Here is a 16,097-nt window from a genome sequence, read left to right as displayed (position 1 = left end):
AAGCTTCTTAAGGGAAAATAATGGAATGTTCTTAAATGGCCGAGTCAGTCACCTGACCTCAACCCTATTGAGCATGCTTTTCACTTAAGGAAGATGAAACTAAGGCAGAAAGACCCACAAACAAGCAGCAACTGAAGACCTGGCTGCAGTAAAGACCTGGCAAAACATCTCAAGGGAGGAAACTCAGCATCTGTTGATGTCCATGGGTTACAGACTTCAGGTAGTCATTGATTGTAAAGGATTTGCATCCAAGTATTAAAAATAATCCTAATATTTATGATCGTTAGTTTGTCCAATTACTTTTGAGCCTGTGAAAATGGAGGGACTCTGTAAAAAATGGCTGTAATTCCTAGGTGGTTAATGCAATATTTTTGTTAAACCCCTTGAATTAAAGCTGAAAGTCTACACTTCAGTCACATCTTGATTGCTTCAATTCAAATCAATTGTGGTGGTGTACAGAGGCAAAATTAGGAAAATTGTGTCACCGTCCAAATACTTATGGACCTGACTGTATAAACATATAGTTTGTTTTTGTTTGTTTTTTTGTTGTTTTTTTTGTAATTTAGGAAGAATGCAACCATGGTTTGAAAGATACAAGAAATATCTTTCCAGCTCCCGCCAGTATAATGTCTGTGTGTCCACATGAGTGTTCAGTAACAGTCTGTATAAACATACACAGAATCTACACTCTCAGTAAACAGTGTTTCATCTCAGTAGGGAAGAGATGCTGTTTACTGAGTCAGCCATAGATGATCACACACACAAATAAACATACAGACACACACATAATAATTTTTGTTTCTGCTGCTTTTTATCATTTTGGTAGCCACTCACCTCACGTTGCACCTCTTCTCGTTCTCATTTCCTTTCCTCCTCTCTCTGTCTAATGTAATGGTGATGAGAGACTTAATGTAATAATACACTCAATAAATATAATAATAACTGAGTGAGTGGTAGGAAATGGGCTTCCCTGATCGCTGCCTCTCCTTTCCGTCCATGAATAACAGACAGAATGTAAATGAGTGTGATACTCCCAGCTCACCACACCTACATAAATATACCTTTTTCTAGCTTTTCCTACTGAAATCCTGTTAAAGAATAAGATTAAAAAGATTAAAAACTGTGGTTTTATTTAAAAAATATGTCAAATAATCCTAAAAGTGGACAATTCTTTCCTAAAATTTCATACAAACGATTTTGAAAACATCCGCATACACCAAAAATCCTTCCTACATGTGGCCTGTTTATTAATTGCAAAATATGTCATGCACATGAACAAGCACATTGACTCTATACAGAGAACATCTCCAAATATCAATAAATAGAGGGATGCAAGCAAAATAAATAGCAGGTCGAGTGTTTATGCATGGTAATTTTTAGTTGCAAAATAAAATGCAACCCTGGCGCAATTTTCTTTTTTAAATAAAATTTTATGAACAAATTTTTAGTGCTGTATCTATCCATCTTTTGAGTTTGATTGATTGTTTGAGAATGACTAAAAGTCCCCACCCGGAGAAATGTGTAAAATCTGTATGTGTGCTTTTTCCACTTGTGTACATCTAAGAACATTTTTCATGTCAGTTTTAGTATTTAAAATCCTGATTTTTTACATCACTTTTAATGTAAGAACAAATCCATGGAATTTAGAGTGATCATACAGTGTTTTATAAATGAGGCCCTTGGAATTTCTGCTGTATCAGTAACATTTGGCATTATGGAGATTGGTGGTATATTGTAAGTATATTGTAAGTTTATATGTCATAAGATTGTGTTCATACACAGGGGAGAGCCTACCTTTCTAACATTTTTTTTTTGGTTTGTGTTAAATTACTCAAAGATTAAGCTGCTGACTTCATACTTCCCACATAATATCATGCATATGTATGTTTCTTTTAGCAAGTGCAATTATACCCATGCTGTCAGTATGTACTGTACATGTTTACTGAAAACAAAAACAGGTCACATGTCAAAACTGTACCGGCAAAGCAGCATGATTGTAACATCACGTTGGTAAATTGTAACACCAGGCAAAAAATGCTCTACATCAGGGAAAATCTAATGAAACTGTCATACATTTATTACTCTGTGAGTGTAGTTTGGACAATATTAATTCCAGTAGATCATTGGATGTCCATTAAGCACATGCAGAGAAGTGCTTGCAGGACAGTCTCCCATTTTAACATTTATTGTAATTGACTAATGGTGCAGACCTCATAAATTAGTTTTTTGGTTCTTTTGTTTTTTTTTTTCCATTTCATTTTTTGTTATCATCATATGGTATATGGTTAGTATGGTTTAACTATAATTCTGTGATTAAAAAAAAAAAAAACCTTTATGAGCTCTGAATTCACTGCAATCCATTGTTTGAAAGTTACAATTTTCTGTCTCAGTGCCGCCAGCTTGTGCTGCTCTTAGCAGTCTGTGACCCTCTGAAGCAAGATACTGTACAATTATAACAGGTGTTACAGCTGTACTGCAGGTTGCACCCATGTTTCTCACCCTTGTGTAAACAGAAGCAAGCATGCACAAACTCTGAAAACTATGCAGAGTTAGTGTACACAACTGCACAGCTTTTAATTTTTGAACAAGATAATAATAATTTTAGGGGAAAAAAAATACTTCTGCTTTTGTGGCATAAAATTGGTTTTTACTAAAATTTCCCCCCAAGATTGCGGTGAGAGTAAGAGAGAGAGAGAGAGAGAGAGAGAGAGAGAGTAATTATGTTGATGCAACAACACTTTATCTGATAATCCAGTTAAAATCAGGCAGCAGTTCAAGCCAGGATTAAGGTGCTTCGATAATTACTGTGTGTATTTAATTCTCACATTTCTAAACATGAATCTAAAAGTATTTCCAAGAGCAAGCTAATGACTGACGCAAAGCACCTACTCTATATACACATAGGAACAATGTCAAACCTTAGCAGTAAACACTATGTCTTTGTTTTGAACATGGGATCTAGGATTCCCAGGGAAAGGGAGACGCCTTCAGAGTGATCAAACTCAACTTTTAGACAATGACAGTCATCTCTCATGCTCGTGTCTATGAAGAGACTTGGAGAAGTGTTGAGTGGAACTGTAAGTCCTTGTAAATGTTTTATGTTGTCCTGAAATAGCTGCATTCCTATTAAGCAGCTAACTATGGCTGTTAGCTACTAATAAATCGCTAGCAAGCTGACCTTAGCATAGTCTAACTACCTAAATAATTAATATAGGTATATACAGTCCTAACCGTCAAGTGTTTAACATCACTGTTAGAGTAGAACATTAAAAACACTTTTTTCTTTGTTTGACTACTCTGAAAGCATCTACCTTTCCCCGGGAATCCCAGATACTTTGGAATAATTTACATAAAATCTTTATTATTAATTGAATTTTTGAGATTTTTTACATTTTTTAAATCTCAAAACCATCACCTGTAGTCTTGAGTTTTTAAACTAGGGGCAAATCTTACCCCTAGCAAGTTCAAAACAAATATTTTTAAAAAACCATAGATTTATTAGATACACAGCAGAAAAAAGAGGGGGATTTTATTTTAAATGATGTGTATATAATTTAAATATACAAAATTCCTATTCAAATACTTTTGTCATCTTCCAAGCTCCTTGAACGACCTGCATACACAAACCGAGTAGGGACTTCTGTATGTAACTTTACAATCTGAATGTATTTTTCACGGATAGGTGGGCTTTCGTTGATTTGTGTGAAAGTTGAGGCTACTACTATTCATCAAATGACCTGAAGGAAACCGTATGTACTGCTGCTATGAAAACTCCACAGTAAACTAGGCTTGGGGGTCAATCCCTTATTACACACTAGACAAGAAATGAATCTGACACAGAGCATACTGAGTGCTGGAAACCGCAATTATCTACCTTCAGTCCACTTCACTTAATCAATTGACATCAGGCCATGAGGTCCCTCTGGTCTTGATTCTTTCTTCCAATTAATTTTAAGCATATGGGAAAAAAGACTGCAGAATTGATGTGGGCCTGAGAATCTTTGTCATCTGTAATGCATGGCACAGTCACAGTGTCATCGCCAGCCATGTTATGCTTTTGAACAAGTGGTTTTATGAAATGCCAATCGTGGCAACACAGACATTCGATTTCAGTAGGCATGAGTGGACATTTGCTGCACCAACACCAATTTCTGTCCACCCTGGGCTGATTTATTTCTGCACCTGTCAGTTGAGTCTCTCCTTTCCTTTCTGGCTCACGCTTCATCACTCCGCTTCTTCATTTCTCTTTTTTCGGTTCTGATTGATACGGCTCTGGGACACTATGGAAATAATTGACCTCCTTAACCTTGTCAGACTGTGTCATTTAAACGACTTTGTTTTCAACATTTTCAGCGCTTGAATTATGCAGAGCCTTTATTAACGATGTTAAATGCGACCCGAAATCTGTGAGGCTTTAAAAAAAAAAGCACAAACCTATGATTACATACAATTTTGAAATGACTAATTATATGCTGTTATGTTGTTCCTGTCAAGTTAAAAATAACCTCTGTTCTGTTCTTTCGCTAACTAAACTAATCTTTGCAATTCGTTCAGAGACCATGGTTCTGCTGGTTTAACATTCATACACAAAAATGACTGAATGCAGGACTTCTGTGGCAGTATGAACATGAGTGTACCTGCCAAAACACACCAATCCTAACTCCTTATTCCTGTCTGTGTAACATACTGTATGAAAAGATGTAGACCTTTGATTTTTTTTTCTCTCTCATTTGGCTAGAATAAATGCAGATATGTGTTTTGTGTTTGGTTACTACAGCGCACCTGTGTTTTAATTTCTAGTTTCAAATGTCTCTCAGTGTGATTTTGTTTTCACAGGAACACATACCCACATACCTCTCTTACTAAAATGCTGGAACTACCCAAGATTTAGTTCAGCAAAGCGTTCTTGGCAGATCAAGTCCATTAACATTCATTACTACTCAGGAGAGCTTGAGAGAGAAAGCAGGGGGTACATGAGCTGATCATAATAAAGCAGTTCTGTGTATCTGAAAAGCAAAATAGCACAAAGATCATCATTATTTGTAAGAGCAGGTGCGGTGATAATCATTATCATGTAGAAATTTTGGGGAAATGGATCCCAGGAAGAAGCTGAACATGATGATAATGTAACTGTCCAACCCAGTCTCGCAGAAAAAAGAAAAAAAAAAACCTTTGCATGCAATGTATCTGCAGCACCTTCAAAATAGTGTATATCAACATTTTGGCGCGAGCATACATTGCATAGTAACGTATCAAACTTTCGCAGAAATGCTTTGTATGCAGCATACTGTATTTTAACCAAGCTAGCATCTACCACTACGATATTTGAATAAGATTGGTAGTAATAAACTTTTTTTTAACATATTGAGCGTCGCCTATTTCATGAGTAATGTTTGTGCTTTTCACGACATATGATTAGAGTTACTAGGCTCATGAATTAAACATCTCCTCTTCTCTGCAAACACAATCAGGCTTGCAAGTCACATGGGTATCTTTAAAAATACGGATAGTTTTTAGGTGGTAAATTCTCTAGGCTTTCCGCATTACCATGAATTGCAAGCGTGATTGTGTTTGCCGAGAAGAGGAGAAGTTTCATGAGCCTGGTAAGTGCTCAATGCTCAAAAAGGAGATAAAATTATTTATTGATATATCTTATTTAAGTTGCATTGTGGTAGAGGTTAGCTTGCTTGAAATATCTCGGTTCAGAGCGTCTCATACAAAGCATTCGAGTGAAAGTTTCAATGTATGTTTGCGCCAGAATGTTGATTTTCAACGGTTTGATGGTGCTGCAGACAAGCTGTATATGAACGAGTTGTCTGTGAGACTGGGTTGTTTACTGTCAGACATTCAGTTGAGCGGGAGGAGCTGACCGTGGTGCTGAACTCTTCCTCAGCCTCGTTCTTCTCTCCTCTATTCTCATCTACTAACCATCATCTGCCTTTCTACTGCTTCATTAACATTAGCGCTCCCAAAACATCACCAAATTATATTTCTCCTCTTCTACTAACACCGCACTGCAGCTTCAGTCAGTCCACATCCTGCAGTTCTCAGTAATGCTCTCTGTCTTTCACACAATCACTCATCCGCTCTTCTCCTCTCTCTACTTTGGTGGTAAATGCAACTCAGTGAAGTGTTGGAACACACTGTGAAAACAACAGCTTGTAGTGAAATAGTCAAGTACGTGAAGAAATTTCCCTTTCGGTCCCATTCGCAATCTCTAACCCTGTTTGTAATTAATTACATTTTACCTACCATGTCCTAAAAACATTTTTTATTACTAAAACCCTGTAAAGCTGGCTTTACAGTGAATGATTTTAGGCCAGATTTTACTCTTGCAGGCAAAAGTCACAAATCATAAAAAAGGCCTTTGATTGTAGAGTTGAGATTAGTGGTCTCAGAGCACATAATGTGACATACTGAGCAGCGGCCAATTTAGTGCCACTGTGCTGATGAAAAGACTGCTGATGATAATTCTGGCCATGTCAGAAATTATTATTAAAATTTCAGTGTGACTGCTGCTATGATGCAAATCTAAAAGCCACCAATATAAGGATGACATAGGATGATGCAAAAGTCATAGGACAAACAGCTACAAATACAGTAGTGGCAATGGTGAAATGTAATCACTCACTTTAAAGAATATTTCTGTTATTGTGACCCCATTTTCTGCACAAAATTGTAATGTGCTGATTGATCACATAAGCAGAATGTAATCAAGGATCTTCATCTTATAACACAGAGAACACACCATCACCCAGACTGTTATAGAATTTGGGCAAGATTTTGTTCGGATCATCTCGTACACTGTGACAAGTAATAATCTTCAAAGACTGCTGTAATTGCACAGTCTAAAACTGGCTTAAGTTAATGATAGCAAACTTTATTTTTAACACCAATTTAACCCCTGAAAGTCCCAATTTATTTGTCAGATATTTAAAAGCATATTTTTATTCAGTAGCTCCAGTGAAAACTAATGGAGGTCCTGAAGTCATAGTGTTTATATTTACAATAAATACATAATTTCATAGATACATTAGATAATCTGTTGTTTATAAGGTTTCAGTTTAGATTTTTCTAAACATTTAACAAGACAACAGTTGGTGTGATTTGGGTGAAGGACTGAGGAAGACTTGTCAAAGGTTTCATTACCAAGCTATCATAAGAGCAAAACTCTGTTTATTTCACTAACTCTCAACTCTCTGTGTGTGTGTTTGTGTGTGTGTGTTTGATGGAAAGTGACTGAGTCAGTTTATCGGTTTGTTCCTCATTTGGACATGAGTCACACACGCCTTTGTTTGGCTGGTCTGAGAGACACTACAGGAACAACAGTATCTCAGACAAAGAGCTACACAAGAGGAAATTCAGAACAAGGACACAGAATGAATAGAATGTGAGCGAGACATACACACCCACAATGACCTCTTCCCGGCACTCATCCCCTCGCTGTAGATGGAGAGAGAATTGCCCTGTCTATCAGCATTGCCTCTGAGCTATAGTTCACTGACACACACACATGTCTATACCTGAGAGAAAGCTGTTTACTATAATGTTTCTTCCTCTAGACCAAATAGATGCTTGTTTTTTATTCCAGATGTGGGAAACTCAGGTCACTGTTTACCACACATGCAATAAAGACGTATTTGAATTGGATTAATTTTAATTATTATCTAAGTATCATTGGATTTTCATTCAAATATATCATATCACTGTGTGTGCACACATTTAGAAAGATGTTGTGCTTTTTCTTTAGAATAAAGATACTCCAAAAAGTGCTCATTCTTTTCTATCATCTCCCATCAAAACCAAAACGAAAGTTTAAAATTCAGAACAATAAAATATAGATGATGTTTAAAAGGAACTATCAGAGAAGCAACCCTTCCAGGGTTTTAGATAAATCATGGAGTTCCTGGCTCATGTATAGCTCATGGTCATGTGACCTACTAATGATCAAGTGCAGTTTGTGCAGCCACATGTACATTACTGTATATGGCCAAAAGTTTGTACACACCTGACCATCACACCCATATGGACTTTTTGAACCTCCCATTCCAGATTTAGTCCTCTCATTGCTGTTATTATAACCTCCACCTTCTTGCGAAGGCTTTCCACTAGATTCTGGAGCTTGGCTGTGGGGATTTGTGCTCATTCAGCCACGAGAGCATTAGTGAAGTCAGGCACTGATGCCGGGCGAGGAAGACTGGGCTGTAGTAAGCATTCTGGTTGAAGTCAGGGCTCTGTGCAGGCCCTCGAGTTCTTCCTCACTTTGTGCACAGGAGCACTGTCATGCTGGAACAGGTCTGCAACTTTTAGTTCCACTGAAGGGAAATTGTAAAGCTACAACATACAAAGACATTCTATACAATTGTGTGCTTCCAACTTTGTGGCAACAGTTTGGGGAAGAATGTGGTGTGATGGTCAGGTCTCCAAATACTTTTGGCCATATAGTGTACTACAACAAGCAAAAAAACAATCAGTTTGTATTACAATGAGGTGAATATAATATCATTTTTAGTGTGATAAGAATCGGTACATTTTGAAGACATTGCCATCGCTGTGATTTTTTACAGAGATAACGTATCCCATGCAAATAATACATACTCATTAGACATCATCCAGCAACATAACAGTTAAATTTTTTTATTCAATTTTATTTATATGTTGCTTTCAACAATGGACATTGTCACAAAGCAGCTTTACAGAAATCTGGATATACTGTAAATATTACATTTTAAATTATAAATTTTAAATAACAGATGTACTATATGTCTGGAAATCTTATCCTGTCCAAATAGTACAGAAGTTATACTTTCAGGCCCTGCCTAAAATATGATCTTTGTCAGATTTTAAAAATATTCTCATGTTGGTTACGATGTTCAGTTTTAGTGTCGGGAGCAAGGGTCAGTAACCAGCAATGAGAGAAGAATCAGTGAAACCTGGTTAAAGCAATGCAGATATTATTAAAGCAACACATTGTCAAAGTCTTTACATTTTTAAAGGAGCATTTTCTAAAAAAAAAAAACAACAACAAAAAAAAGGTTCAAAAAATTAGATTTGTGTGAAGTTCCAAGACATAAACCATAAATGGAACTCATTTTAGAGTCAAGCTAGCTTTGTGAAAAGAAACCACTTAGTGGAGAAATGATGAGCTCGCTCTTCCTTTCTCTTCCTCTCTGTGTATGTCTTTCTTTCTCTCCCCACTTCTCTAATTTTCTCTTTTTTCCCTGGTCTCTCTTTGTGTCACAGCAAAGGTTAATCATAATGCCTGTGGAGAAAGTATGAAAGAAAAATAAAAGGAGCGAGGTGGGGTGTAAAGATTGAGAGAGAAAGAAGGACTCTCAAGTGAAAAGTGTCTGACACACTTTTGGGACAAAAGCTCATTTTGTATGTGATCTCAATTCCAGGAACTTAAAGAACACTGTTCAAATGTACACTGCTGCTTTTAATGCTAGTCCCCTCTAAAACCATCAGAGAATAAACTAAATTTAATATATCTCCCTCATTAGAACTATTATTAGTTTGGTTTCTTTAAACTTTGATGCCACTTCTTAGTCAAATCTCCAATTCATACGAGTGTCCAAAGTGATTCATATGCTTTAATCTTACTGAGGAAATGAGTCAGGTCTGTTCATATTTTTGTGTGTCTGTGCAACTCAGATAAATAAGCTTTTATTTTTGTTATGTGGTAATGATCTGGCAGAGTAGATAAAGACATTACACTTCTTTCTATGTCTTTCTCCCACAAAACAATTTTATTCGAAATGAATCATTCAGACCACAAAGTCTCTGCTCTAATATCTCGCCAGCACTGATTTTCATTAAGGTGTTTACTTTTATTATGTCTTTCCTCTACATAGATATAATGAAGGAACAGGATACGTTTTGTTAATAAACCCATTCAGCCAGTCACTGAATAGAGCCCTTATATATTTCAAAGGGAAACACAACTACTGTTACTATCTATTAAAGTTAGAAAGAAAACATGTAAGAGATAATACACCTTTAAAGAAACCCTGTGCATGTTTCTGTTTTTTTTTTCATTGTAGTTAATGAATAATACACTCACTAGCCACTTTAATAGGAACACCTGTACACGTGTTCATTCATGCAATTATCCAATCAGCCAATCACATGGCAGCAGTGCAATGCATAGAATTAGGCAGATACAGGTCAGGAGCCTCAGTTAATGTTCACATCAAACGTCAGAATGGAGAAAAATGTAATTTCAGTGACATAGTTGTCGGTGCCAGACGGGCTGGTTTGAGTATTTTAGAACCAGCTGATCTCAGATTTTCATACGCAACAGTCTCTAGAGAAACAGAATGGTGCTAAAAACAAAAAACATCCAATGAGTGGCAGTTCTGTGAGCAGAAAAAGCTTGTTGATGAGAGAGTACAGAGGAGAATGTCCAGACTGGTTCAAACTGAGAGGAAGTCTAGAGTAACACAAATCATTCTTTACAACTGCGGTGAGCAGAAAAACATCTCAGAATGTACACCATGTAAAACCATAAGGCAGATGGGCCCAAGACCACACTGGGTTCCACTTGTGTCAGCCAAGAACAGGAATCTGAGGCTATGCTGGGCACAGGCTCGCTGAAACTGGACAGATGAAGATTGGAAAAAGACCAGGCAATGTTCAACTGTCCATGTTTTCCACTCATTCTGATGCATGATTTTATGCATAGCACTGCTGCCACATGATTAACTCATTGGATAATTGCATGAATGGTCTGGGGTACAGGTGTTCATATTAAAGTGGCTGGTGAGTGTATGTTTTAAGATAAATAACTAAATAATATGCTAATAATTTTTTCCTTCCAATTGGAAAACACTGGGCAGTTTTTTTTTTAAAAACATTGATATAAATATGAGTTTACTTAATCCAAACACACTTTCACAGTTAATGAATGTGAAAGCCTTTTTATTAAGGCTTTTCTTGTCATGAATAGTATAAAAAAGAGGAATACTGTGTGCAAAACCAGAAAACATTATTATTCTTTGAAATATGGGAACAAAAATCTAGAAAACCTGATCTGCCATTAAACATGCAAGACTTTGCCATGATATAAGAAAAAATTGCAGACACTGGTTGGCAACACACTAGGATAAATTATACAGGAAATAAACTGCTGTAGGTGTAGTGTTTTGTTTTTTTTATCTTTGGCATCATGTCTGTGTGTGTGTGTGTGTGTGTGTGTGTTTGGGCAGGGGGGATGTATGTTTGTGTTGCATGTGCATGCATGTATTTAACTTTGTTAGTTAGGGCACTGACTCCTCAGGGAGACAATCTGTAGAAACAAGCTGCACATGTATTAATGCCAGAATCCCCACATCTCTTTCTTTCTCTCTCTCTCTCTCTCTCTCTCTCTCTCTCTCTCTTTCTCTCTCTCTCTCTCTCTGTCTTTCTTTCAGGTATGGTGATATGGTTCCTAAGACAATAGCAGGGAAGATATTTGGCTCGATCTGCTCTCTGAGTGGTGTGCTGGTGATCGCACTGCCTGTCCCTGTTATCGTCTCCAACTTCAGCCGCATTTACCACCAGAATCAAAGAGCGGACAAGCGACGGGCGCAGAAGGTGCAGGTCAGTGTTGCTCTCCCTCTCCTCTGGCTAGCATCCAGATGCTACCAGGCTTCCTGCCACTCCGAGAGCCATGGCAGCCCCATAATGCACTTCTTGTGATTGGGCAGCAGGTGTGAGGGAGATGGCCTTGGTTAGGCCAGTGCCAGGTGTAGTTAAAAGCTTTACTCACTGAATAACTAATAAAAAATACATCACAAATGTTCATTTAGGAATATTCCGAATGTGACAGTTCATGTTGCACCAAATATAAAGCAGATGTTTTCATTTCAGTTGAGCAGAATAGATCTATAACTAGTTCTCTTCTTTAACACTTGTTATTAAGGTCTGCTCACTGTAACAACATTTTTAAGCTAGAACGTTCTGTAAGTATATGTATATGTATATGCATATGTAAGTGTTTATAAGGCAAATGTAAAAAAATCTTTTCATAGGCTATCATTAAACATTATTTTTATCCATAACAAATATTATGGAAGTTGAAAGTGTTCAGTGAATATCTAATAGGAAAGCAACTGTCATAAATCTGAGAAAGTTTCTGATTTCTCATTATTTTGAGATACTATGACATAATTTTCAGAAACAGTGGTTTTACTTTGTCTTTAAACAGTAGAAACAGGTTTCCACAAATTTAATATCTGCTATTTGATCACATTCATTCATAAACACCACAATCAATCTTGAAGTCATATTCAGATGTTCTATATGTACTACTAAACTACACCTAAAAAATCCTTACATAATCTGTATTTACACATTACATATTTACCAGATCTTTACCAATTTGCCATTAAAAGCATCCAAAAATACAGAAAAAAACAAGCAGTAGATATTATTGATTGTGAAAGCTGTACAGCTTATTATCTTGAAATTACAGAACTGTCAAATAATTCCAATGTCTCAACAGGTCAGTTGGCCTCAAATGGAAAACGTTTGATTGCATTTTGTTTCAAAGAGCAGTGAAACCTCCGTTATTTGAGCTATACCTGTGCGCCTCCTCTACTCCTCATTTCAGTTTTTAAAGATCTCATTAGATAGTGGAGACGTGATAGAGTTAGGGTCATTATACTAACAGCGACAGAGCCTTTTGAGTAGCCATTAGGCGACAGCAGGTCGCTCAAGCATCCGCTAATGAGGTTAAGAAAGGAGATTTGATTAGTAACGCCCGTCTTCCCTAAACACACGGGCCAATCAGCACTGTCCTGAATTACAACGAGGCCCTTTTAACCAGCTAATCAGTGTATGTCTCTGTGCTCTGTATCTCTGTCTCTCATGAGTCAGAAACCCTGATACAACAAGGCCAAAGGTTACTGTGGGTCTCACGTTGCCATGTTGAGTGAAACCTCCTCTGTGGTTGCTATGGAGACTGTAACCGGGGTTAATATCAGTTACACAAGTCTGAACTATACACATGAGAATCAGACTTGTGTTTTATCCAGTAAAATCTTCATCAGGTTTGAAACGGTCCATCCATCATAATACAGACCGTTGCATCTAAATCACATTTGTTTGTTTTTGTTGGATTTGTGTGTTAGGCGGCATACAGGCATGTGATTCTTTTCAAAAACATATGATGTGTTTCAGAAGGCTTTTTGTGGTTCAGAGGAAAAGATCAGGAACAGCTCATAACTGATCTGATGGCTTGTCTAAACATTACAGAAGAACCTTATCTTGTCATAAAAAAACATGACATAGAACTATGTGTGTGTGTTGTGTATGTGTGTATGCACGTGTGGGTTTGTGCTGTTGCACTGAGCCTCGGTTGTTGGTGTGACAGATGTTTTGCTTTATCCAGATGAAGATGGCTAATAACACAGTGTGTTCCCTTGTCTCTGGAGTGTGATGAATAAGAGTATTAGCTCTGTCATTGCCTTGTGCGTCTCTCCACATGCTGCTCCGCAATGACACACACCAGACCACCAGCCGTCATGTTAAACAAACACTCCGTGGGGGAACTCGTTCAGTGACAGCGCGGAGGCCCACAGCAAAATCCATCCTTCCTTCCAGCCATCCTTCTCTCCCTCTATTCTCCTCTCTCAAGTGTTTATTATTGCTTAATTAAGTGTGATCTAATTGCCTGTAAAATCACCACGGGCCTGTCTCCCTCATTTCCCATTCTCATGTGCAGTCTAATGATTGAGTCAGTTTTACTGTAGATTAGTTTGATGATAGACAGAGCAGCATGACAAATGAAGAAAGTCCTGAAAGGTTATGCAGATCACAGGATGTAGAGTTGCAAACATAACTTCAGAAGACACAACAGTTGATATGTACTGTATATGGGGATTTTTTGGGTATACTGAGTCTGATTGAGAATATATTGAGAATTGAGAATGCGTTGAAAATATATTGAGAGAGCTGCAAAATAGTTTTTTTTTTTTTTGGTTTGTTTTTTTGTTACTGCAATGTGAGTTTCTGCGATGAACACATCGTGGCTGCAATATATGAACAGCTTAAAAGTCTCCCAAGAGAGAATTTCCTGTTTCACTTGTGTTCTTATGTGAGCCAAAACTGAAGTTGATACACGTGTTTTTACATAAGATGTACTGCTGTAATCCATCTGTAACCGTGCATAAATCCTCAGTAGTTATATAGTTGCATGTTTAGTTGCGCCCTTAATATTAAAGTGGGACAGTATCGCAAATGTATAACACAGATTAAACATCAATAATGTGTCAAAATACTTTCAAAATATCAAATTGATAGATATTTAAATTTACAAATTTAATACCTGCCATTTTTTTAAAAAACTATAGACATGAGTAAGTTTTCATAAGGTAAATATAAAGAAAAACTTTTGTCTTTAAATGCTATTGTTATCGAGGGTGCAAAACTTCCGCAAATATCACAAATATTGTGCTATAATAATAATAATAGGTCATAAATTTGAGAATGTTTTGCAATCTCTTTAGAAACTGAAACCTACTTTTCAGAAACTTTGATAAAACAATGGTATTATTTTGATTTTTAATTGTAGAAACAGGCACCGACAAATTTAATACCTGCCATTTTGTCATATTCATTTGCACACACTATCACCATTCCCAGAGTGATATTCAGGCTACACAGTGTGATAAATTAATCTATTGGTATAGACTCTGTATTTTTTGATTAAATTAAATAATCTGATTGTCTCTGTACAGCATTCTTGTATGCAATCGTTCTAGATGTTCCACAAAATTTATTAACACAGTCACTAAAATCACAAGCCCTACAGAATCAGTTTTTGTCAATCACTCATAATGCATCACTGCAGGAGATGTTTATTGTCTTTCCTGCAAGAAATGTAATCAGCTATATGTCAGAGAAACTCAGAGAAGACTGGCTGATCATTTTGTCAGATGCCTTCTTACCATTAAAATAAAGGATTTCTCCTTTCCAGTGGCAGAGACACTTCAGCAGTAATGTATATAACATTAATGACATATCTGTTTGCATTACTAGTTGTTGTTGTTATGAGAGCAATAAAGTAAGGAAAAATAGCTCATTCACACTCTTGGAACATTTGAACCCTGTGAAATGAAGGTCATGTTTTGACAACAACTATTGTATCATTGGTCTTTTTTTCTAATATCAATTGGTTTCATCTTCTACAGTGTCGGAGACTCTGCATACACATTTTTCTGAGCAACCTGTTTCTCTGCTGGTGTGATTATTCAAGCTTATCACCACAACTGACTTTACTGTTAACTGTTATAAGAAGCCTCCCACAGACTGTTGGTATGGGAGCCCATAACTGCACTTGGAGGCTTTTCCTCTAACCAGAGTGTGAGCGGTCACATTGCTGTTGACTACAGAGCCACAGAGCATTGAGTGCTAAAGTAAACTTCTTGTTATGTGTCGAGCATGCTAATGAGGCTTTTCTAAAGGTCTATTATACTATATTAGTATGCATCTCTGCATTGCGCATTGCTTATTTGTTATGCTATATTAAACAATGACGGATGCTGCATTAGTGTTTAACGATGTGTTAATGTTCCCACTGCAGCCCAGATGCTTCATTAGCTGACCTGAGATCAGTTTGTAATGTGCATCAGGAGATTCTGCAGATGGAAAGTTTTGAACCGTTCTTTGAAACAGCTTATGAGGTGTATTTGTCTGTATATACTACACTCTTAGGAAAAAGAAGCCTTCAAGGGTTCTTTGGATCGTTTCCAGAAAGCTTCCAAAAAGGGTTCTTATTGGAACTCTTTCAGATCGGGGCTTTCTTTAGAAGGAAAACCTAGATTTAAGCTTTTTCTGATAGGGTGGAAATAGTACTGGGATTCATTATTATTTTTGTGCAGTATATTTTTGTGTATTACATCCACATGTGACTATGAATTCCCTGAGCATTTCAGCCTTAACTAATAACAGTGAAAGCCTTTTTCCCAGCCCTCTGAGTTAACCTTCAGTCCAGGAACATCTGTGCTTCCTGTCGATGAGGGAGATGGGAGGACGGAATGAGCCGGAGAGGCACAGCACACGCTTTCTACAAATAGCTCTCCCAGATGTAGCCGACTGGCTGTGCACTGATGTGC

At 37.1% G+C, this 16,097-nt stretch overlaps 1 protein-coding gene across 2 annotated transcripts in view; it reads left to right on the top strand.

The window, feature by feature from the left end:
- kcnd3 (potassium voltage-gated channel, Shal-related subfamily, member 3) overlaps positions 1-16,097 on the top strand; it is a 140,596-nt gene that overhangs the window by 105,609 nt on the left and 18,890 nt on the right. For both annotated transcript variants that reach the window (XM_026927896.3, XM_026927879.3), the window contains exon 3: positions 11,412-11,580. In XM_026927896.3, coding sequence (XP_026783697.1) covers positions 11,412-11,580 — 169 coding nt within the window. The remainder of the gene's footprint in view (positions 1-11,411; positions 11,581-16,097) is intronic.

The sequence above is a fragment of the Pangasianodon hypophthalmus genome, chromosome 8 (genome assembly GCF_027358585.1).
Source record: "Pangasianodon hypophthalmus isolate fPanHyp1 chromosome 8, fPanHyp1.pri, whole genome shotgun sequence".
In the NCBI taxonomy this organism is placed as follows: domain Eukaryota; kingdom Metazoa; phylum Chordata; class Actinopteri; order Siluriformes; family Pangasiidae; genus Pangasianodon; species Pangasianodon hypophthalmus.
This window is presented reverse-complemented; position numbering and strand designations above follow the sequence as displayed.